The sequence below is a fragment of the Colletotrichum aenigma genome, assembly GCF_013390185.1.
Source record: "Colletotrichum aenigma strain Cg56 chromosome Unknown KSG_Cg56_contig07, whole genome shotgun sequence".
Lineage (NCBI taxonomy): Eukaryota > Fungi > Ascomycota > Sordariomycetes > Glomerellales > Glomerellaceae > Colletotrichum > Colletotrichum aenigma.
Window position 1 is genome coordinate 845,183 of NW_023500913.1, and position 13,966 is coordinate 859,148.

General features: G+C 52.8%; 3 protein-coding genes across 3 annotated transcripts; 2 read left to right on the top strand and 1 right to left on the bottom strand.

The window, feature by feature from the left end:
* Positions 1–1,121: 1,121 nt before the first annotated feature.
* On the top strand, positions 1,122–4,582 carry CGCA056_v010492 (putative RNA-directed DNA polymerase from transposon X-element; the record flags this gene model as incomplete). Its single annotated transcript, XM_037325739.1, has 5 exons — positions 1,122–2,216; positions 2,279–2,653; positions 3,251–3,316; positions 3,392–3,473; positions 4,221–4,582. 5 exons carry the CDS (start codon positions 1,122–1,124, stop codon positions 4,580–4,582), a joined length of 1,980 nt encoding a protein of 659 aa, XP_037175177.1.
* Positions 4,583–7,229: 2,647 nt separating this feature from the next.
* CGCA056_v010493 (uncharacterized protein) lies at positions 7,230–7,859 on the top strand (the record flags this gene model as incomplete). The annotated part of the gene is made up of 1 exon (XM_037325740.1): positions 7,230–7,859. One exon carries the CDS (start codon positions 7,230–7,232, stop codon positions 7,857–7,859), a length of 630 nt encoding a protein of 209 aa, XP_037175065.1.
* Positions 7,860–11,574: 3,715 nt separating this feature from the next.
* On the bottom strand, positions 11,575–13,338 carry CGCA056_v010494 (putative transporter; the record flags this gene model as incomplete). Its single annotated transcript, XM_037325741.1, has 3 exons — positions 11,575–12,331; positions 12,384–12,682; positions 12,736–13,338. The coding sequence occupies 3 exons, from the start codon at positions 13,336–13,338 to the stop codon at positions 11,575–11,577; spliced, it is 1,659 nt and encodes a 552-aa protein (XP_037175094.1).
* Between the last annotated feature and the right edge of the window lie 628 nt (positions 13,339–13,966).

A 13,966-nucleotide genomic window follows, 5' to 3' on the forward strand; every position in this document is an offset into this window, starting at 1 on the left:
GTTGGACGATGGATTCCGCTCCCTTTGATCCGCTTCGAGAGGGTTGGGGTTCGGTAGTGATTCTGACGAAGAGACGGCTGAAGATAGTATCGATCTGCTCCGTACTCGTGGGATTGAGAAAGCGAATGGGCGCTGATGCGGTGCATGACATGGCCATCTCGCGACGAAAATGCTATGGTGGATGTATTCTTTATGGATGTTAAAGTTGGCACTGTTCCAAGACGCCATCTGAGAAACGATTTGTCGTACGCTGGGAGGTTCACCAGCTCAATCATGTTATCAGAAGTTTAAATTTTGGTTTGGGACGCATTTTCATGCTCCACCGCTGCTTTTCATTAGTTGAGATGTGTAGAATTAGTTAGCCTGTGTAGACTCTTAATCCTGAGAGGGTTTGAAACGCATGATGTAGAATTTTCTTCGGCGTGCCCCTGGTGAGATTTGAAGGATGCTGGTGGCTTTTCAAATAGGGTTTAATGCCGTTTTGCAATGGCAGTTAGAAAAGTCCTATTTTGTGTTCGGTTTCTGATTCTTGTGTGTTTATCAACAGAGGGCTTGAGAAGTGGAACATGCTCGGCATAGGTTGCCTTCCGCCTTGCCAGCCTAATGTCCACAAACACAGTTGGGAGAGAAACTTTGAAGAGTAATTACTTGTTATGTGCCGCTACGACGCGATTTGGAAATGAGGAGTCGAAAGGTACTCATAAATCGCCGTTGCAGACTGTAGTAGGCGATTGTGTCGCTGTCTCGGAAGATCTTGGCCGTGAATCGCAGGCCTACCAAATGAGACAAAATTGGTCTGCCTTGGCAGCCAGCTTCAGCGCTGAATGGCTTGGAGCTGGATCAGAGGCGACGGGGGCGATTGAACTTGATGGAGCTTTGATTGGCGGCTGTGGCGCAGGCACCGGGTGGGACCAATCGGAAGTCGATTTCAGACGAACACCGTACTAAACATTCTGCGGCCACAGTGAGGAGATGTGAAGGTGGAAACATCTCCGATTACGGCGTGCGGGGTGCGTGGGGGTCTCAGGCGCTATATTCGGCCTCAACGCCGCTAATCTTTTGTTAGAAGATGCCCGGGCCCGAATTCCACAGGCAGAAATACCAGACAACGCAGGAACTGGATGTGTCTAACACGCTTCCAGGCCACAGCACCGATCTCCACAACGTCTTCGCCAGATGTGAATGACCTTAAGTGGGCCCTGGAGGCCGCATCCACCGGCAAGGCATGCGACCCTGACCAGGTTGCTGTCGACGTCTTCAAGAAGTGTCCAGGCGTCTTTTACATTCACTTGACGCGTATCATGAACGCGTGTCTCCGGCTGGAATACCACCCAGATGAATTCAAGCGGTCGATAACTGTCGTGCTACGGAAGCTCGACAGGACGGACTTTTCTCTTCCTAAGAGTTGGCGTCCTGTGGCGTTGCTTTCGTGCCTTGGGAAGCTTCTGGAAAGGGTTGTTGCGAAGCGGATTCAGGAGCTTGCTGTGAAGCGCAGGCTGATTCCCCGGATGCAATTTGGGTTTCCGGGACGCTGCACCACCAAGTGCATTGAATCTCTTTTGTCACCGGTCTACAGAGGCTTTTGCGTCAAGACCAGGAACAAGAAGAAGTGGAGGTCGACACTACTCAGTCTCGACATATCAGGCGCATACGACCACGTCAATCGTCCTGAACTCCTTCGGATCCTGGTACGTAAGGGCATGCCCGATTGGATTGTCAATTTAATTTGGTCCTTCCTTTCTGACAGGAGGACAATGCTCCGGTTTCCCGGCTATGTCTCAGAGGAGTCCTTCGTTAACACTGGCATTCCTCAAGGCAGCCCCCTCTCTCCCATCCTCTTCGTCTTCTTCTCCGCCCCGATGCTAGAGAAGTTTGAGCGCCTCCATCCCGATCTCAACGTCTTCGCCTTTTCCTACGTCGACGACTCTTATATCCTTGTCACATCCAGGACATTGAAGGAGAACCGCGAAATTCTCGAGAAGTATCACGAGCAAGTCATGGAATGGGCAACTCCCAATGGCATTCGGTTCGATCCTGGGAAGTACAAGGTGATGCACTTCACTCGTAACGAGAAATGCGACTTGTACCCTCGCATTCCTGGTTTGACCGTCAAACACGTCATCAACAACTCGGTCGACCCCGAGGCCCCCAAGTACCTTCGAATTCTTGGCGTCATGGTGGATCCGGCGTTGAAGTGGGATGCCCACATTGCCAATGTAAGTGACCCATCGCTGCTCAATCGTTTCGATTGTCAGAAACTAACTGCTTGGCCTTGCAGCTCGAGTCCAAAGTGAAGAAGAAGTTGGGATTTCTGAAGCGGATCTCTAGCTCCGTCATGGGTCCTAACCTCATCGATATGCGGAGGCTGTACATCACGAGCGTGCGACCCATCATCACCTACGCCTGTGCTTGCTGGTTCGTTCTCGCCGACGGCAAGGGCCAGCCATTCCGAATCACGAAGAAGCTCATCGCTCGCTTGGATCGGCTTCAGCGCGAATGTCTCGTGGAAATCTCTGGTGCCTACAGCCAAACGCCAGTCATGGTTCTGCAGAAGGAACTCAACATCGAGCCGATAGAAGTCGCGCTCCACCGAATCGCCACGGCCCATCGAGTTCGCAACACCAACACTCTGGAAGGGGAGAGGATGCTGAAGGTTGCGCGCCGTCCCTTTCACCGTATGCGGTCCTTTGCGTGCTTTGATGTACATCCATATTGGGTGGCATATCAACAGGCTGGGTTCGTTCGCGATGAAATCGTGCAACACTACGGGTTGGAACGTTCCGTCCGTCTGGGGCGAAACGTCTCAGGATGGTTCAATCAGTAACGTCCGACACCCACTTCTCGGCACCCCCCACTTCTCGGCACCCCAAAAATCGCTCACCGCCATGAATACCCCTCAACTTCAATCTTTAATATTTTCATCAATCTTTATTCAATTCTTACCATACTTTGTATAACGCATAATAAGGTCTCAATGCCATCATATACCGAAAATGACATTACTAATGCCCTTGAAGCGATCGCAAACGGTCAATCTATCAAAAAAGCTGCATTTGAGCATGGTGTGCTGCGATCAACACTATAATGTCGAATGAAGGGGGTGTAGACGCGAGATATAGCGTTTTCTGATCTGCAAAGGCTTTCTCCAACCCAGGAAAGTCATCTGGCTGAATGGGTTCGAATCTAGGCTGCCTTAGGCCTTCCTCCAACCCATCAGCAACTCAAGGACTTTGCTGAACGCATCCTACAGATCCATGGAGACTCCCAGCCTCTTGGAAAGAACTGGGTACAGTCTTTTATTAAGAGAAACCCATCTGTAAGGGTCCAAAGAAGCAGAGCAATCGATTCCCAGCGTACTAATGGAGCTTCAACTAATATAATCAGGCAATAGTTCAAGCACCTCGCCATACCTGAGATCATGGCTATCAAGGCTTACAATCGATACAATATGGATGAGACTGGTATCCTAGAAGGTAGAGGATCAAATGGGCTTGTTCTTAGATTGTCAGAAACTTGTTCTATCTGCAAGAAACAGCCTGGATCGCATGCTTAGACATCTCTGATCGAGTGTATCTCTGCAACTAGCAAGGCACTGCCTCCACTTGTTATATATAAGGGTAAGAATGTCGAGCAGCAGTGGTTCCCTCTTGAACTGACGCTATATGAATCCTGGAAGTTTAAAGCTATAGAAAATGGGTGGACTTCAGACTCTATAGCTGTTAAGTGGTTAACAGAGGTCTTCATCCCTTTAACCTAGCTAGGGGACCCCTTAGAGGCCAGATTATTGATCTTAGATGGTCATAGAAGCTATAAGACTACTTCTTTCATATATATATGCTCCAGGAACAAGATACACTTGCTGTTCTTACTAGTATATACGTCACACGTCCTTCAGCCACTTGATCAGTTGGTTTTTAGGCCCCTTAAGGCAGCATACAAGAAGGAGCTTGGATTACTGGCTGAATGGGATGCTGGTACAGTTGTGGGCAAGAGAAATTTCGTTATATGCTATGGCAAGGCGCGTAAGGCAGCCCTGATAAGCAAGAATATTATTAGTGGCTGGAAATAGACTGGTTTGTGGCCTGTCAGTATGGCTAGACCCCTCATGAGCCCTCTGCTGCTTGAGAACATGTTAACCCCTGCCAAACCAGCTGGTCAGGTCTGCAAAGGGCTCTCTGATGGTAAAGCAAGCGAAAAATAGGCGGCAGATATATCAGCAGTCCCTTGGTTAACCCCTAAGAAGAGGGATGAGCTTCAGGATCAGTTCAGCCTGTTCAGTAAGCTGGATACCGATGAGCATACGCAGCGCCTGCTTTTTCGGAAGGTTCAAAAGGGCTTTGATGAGAAGGCATACCAACTGGCAGTAGCCCAACGAAAAATTGAGGCACTACAAGCAGAGGTTGATGCCAGTAGGGTCAGGAAACGGAAGAAGGTCAAAATGAGCCCAAATTCGAAGTTTGCCGATATTGAGGCCATTCGGAGGGCTCAAATCGAGGCGGGCGAACTTGAAAGTAGCACAGATGAATCCAGCGAGTCTGAAAACCCTAGTGACAGCGAAAGTTGCATCGTCGTGGCATCATAATACATATAAATATTGGTTGAAGTTGATGTGTATAAATGTGAGGGCATCGAAATTGGGGGTGCCGAGAAGTGGGTGTCGGACGTTACCTTCGCGAACAGGGTGTTCTCAGGAGCGCCTACCTCTGGGCAGAGTTCGCTGAAAGGCATGCTCTCAAAGCGCCTCGAACATGCGGTTACGAGGCGGTGACTTACATGGGAGAATGGTGCACCAACATTATGAGCATTCACCTGGGCAAGACCAGAGCTCAGTCCACCATACTCCTCCCTATGAGGACTGGCCACAATGGCCTCAACGCGAATCTGTTCTCCATTAACGTAAGTGAGCCCCCAGATTCCCGTCTCCCCGGCCACATTGCTAATTATCTTCTTGCAGAGAGCTGATACCAACATGTGTCCCTGTGGCGAGGGCGAGCACACGGTGGAGCACCTCTTGTTCGACTGCGTAAGCCTGGCACGGCAGAGGAGGGAGCTATTGCCCGCGGATTATGGCAAATGCGACGATGACTTGCGGCGGTTGAAGCTGAGGTATCTGCTGACACAGTGCGCGGGGCCGTTTTCAGCATGGGCGTTGAAGAACTTTGAGCTTGAGCAGTTCTCGTGGACGAAGGAACGTCTTCCGGTCAGGACCAGGGCTTTTCCGTTCTCGTCTGGTACGAGACATCGTCGTGTATGATATTCCTCTTCGGATAGGAAAATGAACACCATGTTTCTCTGTAACCCTCCCCCCACCCTGGGGTGTGAGTGGCCTGTTATTTGTTTGAATTTCTCTTGTATTGGTAAGTTTCGACGCCAGTTGACGATGCGCTTGCTGATGATTTAGGTCTTGGTACACTGCTTTATCCCTCAACTCTGTGAGTACGCGTCTCTCTTTTCTGTTTGTTGCATATTATTTTCCTTCCTTGCGCCGCTTCCTTTCCGGATTTCGCCCGCCGTTCCGCCCTCGCCCGCCGTATTTGTCGACCACCATCTACCTCCGCCTGCCATCCCCGTCCAATGCCTTGAACCACCAACTTTGTCGACCATCTTCGACTACCACCTTCCGCCATCTTTGTCGACCGCTCAACCACCATCCTCATCCGATACTTTCCGCCATCCTTGTCGACCACCAATTTCACCCTCGTCTGCCATCTTCGGCAACCATCTTCGTCGAACCTCATCCGCCGTCCCCATTCAACACATTCTTCCGCCACCTTCTACGACCTGTGTCAACCGCCACCGCCGCCACCGCCACCTTCGTCTGCCATCTCCATCAACCGGCCTCATTCGACACCTTTGTCGACCGTTCAGGCACGCCGTTTTCGTCGCCCATCTTCTACCGTCACCTCTGACCGCTGTCGTACACTACCCTTGGCATTCGCTTTTCATCTGCACATGCAATCATGTTTCCTCCTCGTCTTTCAATCTCGTATGAATGCCTCGTCGCTAACTTCTCGTGAGCATAGTCATCCTGCCCTTCCTACGCGATCTGAGCGATCGACAAGGCCCTCAGCAGAGCGGCTCTGTAGGCAGCATATTCATCGTGAGTACACTGAACTCTACAACTTATGGTGCTGTCTAACATGCTAAAGACCCTGGAGAGCCGTGGCGAGATCCCGCTCCGTCTGATCCATTACCTCCTGTCGACACCTCCTGTAGGCGTGGTATAGAGCTTTCGTCTGTGAGCCTGTTAGCCGCAGCCCAGCCTGCCTCTGGAGGCGGGCACCGAAGACGAACATGGGTGAGTACCTCACCGAATCAGATAATTGTATCTTTTAATGTAGCTGATACTGATTTCTCACAGCGATGGTATCCCTGGTGCTGAGCCTAGTGGTGCCTGCAAGGAACCCTTGCACTCCTCCCAACCGTAGCCTTCGCATACCTTCAGCAGCCGCTGGAGGGTTGGCATACACGGCGCCCTCTGGGTCGAAGTTGGTAAGTGCACATTTCGTCTACTTGAATGCGACAGTGTCTAATTATTTTCTAGTTGTTGAAGTTGTCAAGTTGTTGGTTTGCCATCGTGTTGATTGATGGATGGAGTACTGGCTACTTACCTCACTGCTGCTCTCCTTATATAAGGCAAGGTTCCTGTAACCTTGGTGGCCGAGGCTGCCATGGTAGGTCCTGGTCCCTGTTCTCTCCCTTGGGTGTGATGTTGACTGACGTCCAGGCAGAGGAAAAGTTATTCGTACCTTGTTTACCTCGTCTTCGTCTCTCTCGAGACCTCTGTGTCTTCCAGTACTGAGTATAGTGCTTCTGTGTTCACACCTTGGGTTATATCTATTAGGGTTGCTTGGTCCTTTTCCATATCTGTACCTTGCTGTATATTGTACCTCGGCTATAAATGTGATACTTCACATCAATCTTTTGGCTTCGTATGTGACGCGTTTGTTAGCGCGATGCTTATCTGACGACAGAAAGGGAGCGGTGGGAATGGCCGTGGCGATGGTGGTGGTGAAGGAGCTGATTCTGTGGCGCTTGTATGCTGTGGCGGTGGTCAGTGTCAGTGGGAACCTTGCTGGCTGGTGACCTATGTGGCTGAACTTGATTTTGGCATAAATACCCTGCCCCTGCCCACTCCGCCATCCCGCTTTCATCCAAGCTTCTGTCTCGTCTTTCCCCCCAGAAACACCACTCATGCACGCCTTTATCACAGCTGGCCTTACCTCAAGATGGATTGTCGTTTCAACCTCCTGCAACTCCCTTTGGAATTGCGACAAATGATCTATCGCGCCTATTTGGTCGTCGATGGCGGGTATATCTGCGATGCTGAGGCGCTTTTCACGGGCAAGCTCCGGGGTGTGGCCAAGTGCAGGCTTACGCAAGCCGATGGAAAGCCCATCGAAATGGCTCTCGTTATCACCTGCCGGGCTGTTGCGAAAGAAATGCTTCACGGCGGGTTAGCCTTGCGCGTCAACACGGTGGCTTTCTGGACCTTCTATTCTGATGAGTTCCGCCAGCGCGGTGAAAGACTCCAAGCTTTCAGGAGCGAGGGCGTGGACTGCAACATATTCAACATGATGAGAAACCTTGGCAGATGCCTCCAAGGCCCAGTGTACGATGCACTCAAAAACGCCTACCCGGTTTTCATGCCTGTCGTGGAGCATTTGAGGGGCGGAAACCCGAACACGGACCTCGTGGCGCCTCCGGATTCGAATTATGGCCAGGCGCCTTCGCTATACCGGGAATTTGTTAGACTCGCCCTCCGGCTTGCGTGTCGCTACTATGTCGATCAATTCAACGAGGCAATGAGAGAGGACTTCGCCATCCAGGAATCGGATGGTCGGAGGGTATGTGCCTGATTATCACGGCCTTGCTGCTTGCTCCATTGAGCCCTGGATTATCCCCACGGACGACGATATTGCGCAAATCATGTCGTACAACGGGTGGCCAGTTCCTTCACCCGATGATGAAGACTTCGAAATCCATCTTCCAAGGTCAGATGACCGCTCAAAATATAGGTTCTCCGCCGCCGCGTCTGCTATCTATTTCCTGGATTTCTTACCATATCACAACCGGGCGCATCTAAGTAACATAATTCTGAACGAGGACCGAGAAGCCGTATCGCAACCGGCATGCCATGTCCAAGGCCTCATTCCGTTCTGCAAGGAGAACCCTCTGCTACGGATTGAACGGAGATGCAGCTTGTGGGGTAACGTCTTTCGCCCAGATTGGTTATCCGGAGACCCCGACTCTAGGGTCGATCCGGAATGGGTACCAGACCCAAAGCTGAGGTCAAACCAGGTCCCTCGAAACGTAGCCACGTGGATTATGGAGGCGTTGGCCCTGGAGCACCACGGCATGCCCCACGGCGATGGTCCTCCCACTACAGACCCGCCGAGTCCGACCATGGATACATCTACGAAGGGTTCCCGTGGGCCATGAGAGACGTTGCGGAGAAGAAGTCGGTCGTGCGTTGCAACTTCGACGTGGGCTTGCCGTGGGACGTGGAGCGGATCGTCGAGGAGCGCCGCGGCCGCGGCGAGCAGGAGTGGAACGAGGACTGGTTCGCGCACGACCCGCTTAGCTGGGAGACCGTGCCGCCTCTCCCCAGTTGGGCCGACTGTCTGCGGGAGGACGTCCTGCGTCCTGACGAGAATCCTCCGCCAAGAAGAGATAGTTTCGACGAGTGGCTCGACAGGTGGGACGAAAGTTCGGACTCGGACGACGACTGGACTTTGTGAGCAACGGGTGGGGGAGAAAGTTGGGCTGTGAAGCACCGCAGATCAGGCTGTATTTATGCCGCCAAGGTGAAAGCATGCGGCCTATCTTTGGGAAAGACGGTCAGCCAGGAACTGGATGCGAAATTGTCAGCCAGTCGATCGGACGGTCCGCCCCTTCTGGATCTTCGGCGACAACTTTGCAAGGGTGAATTTGGAATCACAAATCTGGACGACATTACTGCGGGAGAAATCTCTTTTCAATTTTCACCAGGAGTGCTTTCCCCCTTTTTTTGTTGATGTTTCTTTTGTCTTGCGCTGGAAAGTCAGTCACAGTGTCACAAATCTCGTTAACAGCCAAGGTAGAAATAAAAAGTCGTCGCGGCCCTCAACCAATTTGCTTTCGATCTCGATTCTCACGATAGAATACTCGGCAACGCCGATAATGTAAGAATCTCTTCTTGTGTCTTTCCATTAATTTTGCGCGCTAATTCCGTCCAGAACTCCGAGCCTGGAGCGCCTCCTGAAGCCCCAGACACAGGGAGGGCAACTCCGGGCGCGTCTCCATCCTAGCTACATGTGTCTTGTTTTTTGGTCCCGAGGAGTGAGTCATGTCACCCTTTGCAAACGTTAACTAGGTCGCAACCCGTAAGTGGATGCGCGGTGACATGTGGGAGAATCTGATGATGGTGGCCCGCCCTTGCGGAATCATTTGCAGTGATGGGGCCCAGAAAGGTCTGCAGGCTTGACGAGGCGGGCTCGTCTGACCTCCCTTTTTGGAGCCAGATTGCGCAGTGTTCTCGCGCTCGATGCGGTGGCGTCCCGAAAACTGGCCGTATGTGCAAAACCATGGCTTTTTTGCCGCTGCAGACGCTGCAGCCACGGCATGTTGGGGTTTGCTTGTCTGTTTTTCCCGTGAATGACGTAGAATAGAGAACATTGCAGCGAAATGTATTCCCTGGCCTGTCTTCAAACTGCCCTTCTCGCATGTTCAACAACCCGCTCAGCTGTGTTGAATCAAACCATGCTTGTGCCTCCCTGGTGTTATCGCAAGTTTGACACGTTATAACTCGAGATTTCATTTATGAGACTGGCTGCCCACACTTTGCATGCAAAAGCAATCGCTCAAGACGCTTCTGACGTTCTCGGTTGAGGACCACGTTACCAAACTGCGGGCTGATTAAAGTTTTCCTGTGTGGATGTAACCTGTCCGGCTTACCTTTCTGGACATTGGCGTTTACGTGGACCCGAAAGTTCTGGTAACCGCTCAAATCAGTCTCGTGGAGGTGAAAACCAATTTTTACAGCTCTGAGAATGTTGTCTGTTTGATTTACACGGTGGAAGCGATGCAAACGCACTGCTGGGCTAAAATACATGGCGGCATCGCTACATTTGATTTACTTCGTACTGTGCGGATGGATTAGCATGAGACAGAGATTGGTATCAATGGCGGGGGACAAGAATGTCATAAGACTCTTTCAACAGAACCTCGATTTTCCTTGGGCAATCAACCGCATAACTCATCTCGTGACCAACTCAGTCTGAAAGAATGAAGCTTGCTGCCCAGTTTGATATTTGAGTATTCAGCAACTTTAAGTTCTATGAGGGACTATCAAGGACTTTGTCAAACACCCACTCTGCAGCCAAATGACATAGTCGTCTCGGTCATGGTAGCTTTAACCCTTATTAAGGGTGAGCAGTTGATCCGTCTCCCTGGTGTACCCACAAGCGCGTCGGCTGTGTGGTTTGTCTGAATATTGCCTTTCTGCTTGCTGTATTGCGATCACGCTCACGAAATCATCCGCGGGCGGGGGGCAATCACCTTCGGACTGCCATTTCTAAACATAGAAGTAGCAGCGCAAAGGCAGCAATCAATAACAGCTCAATTACCTGTTGTTTTGCATGAGCAGACACGTGGGAAAGCGATGGGCCCACAGCAATCATCCTCTCCTTCCCATGTGTCTTCCCTGTTGCTTAACGAAGACCAAAAGAGCGAGCACCTTAATTTCATTGGATCGCATACAATCCCTCAAAAGAAAAGTTTCCAACATTGGCTACAACAGTTCCAATTTGCCCTGTCCAGCTTTTCACGATGCATCATAACATCAGTACCGCGACATGACGAGAGTAGGATGCTCTCATCAAAAGGCCTTTCTTGCACCAAAGAAACATTCAATCTTCATGTTGAGGTCAATCGGGCCCCCGCGACGCCAGCATCCGTTCTTTGATTTCCCTCAATAGGTATCACAAGGTACCGCGCGACAGATACAAATCTGCGCGGACAACACCTTGAATGGAACCGTGACCAGATACAACCCAACGTCCACCACCACCCCGGCGCACCAAATCCCCTCGATCTACCAGCTAAACATACTCATTATAGATGCGACCCTTCCAGCAGCAAATCTATACTCAATCAACCTTGCAGAATAGGTCAACGTCTGCATCTAGGCATAAAATCATCAGGAATCGGTGCAAGACCAAGTTGACCTAAACTCCAAAACAGCCCAACAACAGCCCTGATCTCTCACAAGACTTCAAGGAGCGATTGCGCACGTATCCATCTTTTATATCCAATGCTATGGAGGCCTAAGCAACTCGCGATTTCAGAGTTCAAGATTAGAACATCAATAGCTCGAAGAATCGTTGGGGGCGACAATACCTCTTAGTCCCACTCGTCCTGTGTGCCAAGGCAACCCTTCTTTTGGTTGTCTTACCTAAGCAATGTAAGAGCACCTGGGATGCCACAGTCACAACTCGTTAAATATGAACTTCTCAAAAAGCATCATTCCAATGTTGCGATCCAACGCAAATGTTGTATTCTCACAAGAATCTATCTTATCCTTCCACAGCCTACCTAGAAAACAAAGACAAACTCCTCATTTTGCAAATCAGTCAGATTCTCAAACGCCCTCGCACCAATATCCCCAGCTGTGGTGCCCTCGTCCCCAGCCGCAGCCATTTCCTGCCCGTCTCCAGTGCCTGTCAACTGCCCCGCGGCCTGCATCCGCTCCGCCTCGGCCGCCGAGAACAGACTCGTGTCGATGATGACGGCGCTCTTGCCCATCGCCACGCGGCGCTTGCTGTGCGACTTGTTCAAGAACGCGAGGTACGCGCTCGTGGCGCCGACCATGACGATGATCAGACAGTACAACGCCAAGTTCGACCTCAGGCCGCGCGCGTACTGCGGCGCCTCGGAGGGCTTATACAACAGAGGCCCGACGACGTTGCCGACGGACTGGCCGACGAAGAGGGCGGCCGAGGTGCACTTGCGCTTGGTATCGCCCGCGGTGTTGGCGGCGGACCACGAGTAGATGAGGGGCGTGATGCCGGGGTAGACGGAGATGAGGTAGTAACCGACGAGGCGGGCGGCGCGCTTGCTGGCGGAGTTGGGGAGGACCATGAGCATGACGCAGCCGACGATGGGGGGCACACAGAGGCCGGCGATGACGGGGCCCTTTTTGTGGATCTTTGTGGCGATCCAGGAGCCGCCGACGGTGGAGACGAGCTGGACGGCGCCGAAGGGGATGTTGAAGAGGATGGTCTGGAAGGAGTCGAAGCCGAAGGACTTGACGATGAGGGGTCCGAAAGTGGAGATGCCGCCGGAGGGGATGCTGTAGTTTGTTAGTTGGTGAGGGGGCGAAGTGAGGAGACAGTGAGACTAACGAGATGGAAAAGACGAGGGCGAACCAGATCCACGTCTTTGGGTCGCGCAAACTCTCCCAGAGATGGTCCCATCGCCATTCGCGGGACATGACGCCCTGCTGGTTCATGCGCAGGCGCTCGACGGCGATGACCTTGTCGTGGTCGTTGAGGAACTTTGCCTCAACAGGCGAGTCGGGCATGTAGAAGAACATGAGGACGGAGAAGGCGACGGTGATGACACCGAAGAAGAGGAAGATGATTTGGTACTCCTTGAGCTTGGAGGAGATGTGGCCGAGGCCGTAGGTGATGAGACTGCCGAACTGGGGTTGTGTTAGACGGTTGCCGTTGTATTGAAGGGGAGGATCAGACATACCATGTTGGTGAAGCCGTTCATGGCGTACCAGTAGCTGATGCGCAGGGTCTGCTCGCGACGGCGCCACCACATCTGGGTGATGGCGACAAAGGAGGGCGCGACGGAGGCCTCGAACGTGCCGAGGAAGAATCTCGCGGCAAGCAGGCCACCAAAGTTGTGCGCAGCAGCCATGCAGGACAGAGTCACGCCCCAGAAGGCCACCATGCAGCTGGTGAACTTGCCGATGGGCAGCTTGACGAGAGCCCAGGCAAGGGGGAACTGCATGACGAGCTGGGCGAGATACACAACCGAACCAAGCCAGGAGTACTGGTCGCCAACCAGCCCGGTGTCCTCGATGAGGCCAAAGACGGAGGCGTAGGCGAGGGTGGACTTGTCGATGCCCTGGAGGAAGTAGACGAAGAGCATCAGCGGCAGGATGACCATGTCGATCTTCCTCAGCACGCGCTTGTCGTTGTCGGCGGTGACGACGACGCGGTGCTCCGGCGAGGTGCCGGACTTGCCCAGCAGCTCGGCGGCGGCATCGCGGCGGTGGTTGGCGTTGGGGGGCTGCGCGTGCTCGACCTGGTCGACGGGCGGCTTGTTGGAGTCGTCGGTGGTGGCCATGGTGCCGTCGTCGTCATTCTGCAGGAGAGGCTCGAGTTCAGGAGCAGGCCGAGCGAGGTGCGAGAAAAAACGTGGGACGGACGGCCGTGATATGGACGTCGACATTCTGGGGGCGGGAAGACGTCGGGTGGTGGCCCCCCTGCCCGTCAACGACTCGGTCGCCGAGGAGCAGGGATGGGCTCAGGGCGGCGTCTTGTCTCTGGGCATCGGGACGAGAAAGACGCCCAAGGGGGCAATTTTCCCAGGCTGGAAGAAGAGAACGCACGTCGGCCAACGTCCGCGAGAGAATTGGCAGGGGTGGGCGGTCTCTGATTGGGCTGAGGTGAGGCTCTGTGACGGAAGGGCTCGGGATGTGATGAGCTTGAGTGTCGAGGCCTTGCCGTGTTGGTGCAGAGTGCCGCGTCTTCGTGGGGTCCCCTCGGGGAAGCGAGTCCCGTTTGGAGGCGGGTTGTGGTGTGGGCGGTGAGTGTGCGAATGAGAGCAGGATCCGAGTGCCGGCTGCCGTGCTGGCGGGATAGAGGAGAGACGAGGGACAGACGAGGGATGAGGTGGTTGTCGAATGATGGCGCTGGACGAGAACCGGGGATCGTGGTGGTCACGGGACGAAAGCCGACATTCGAGGGCTGTG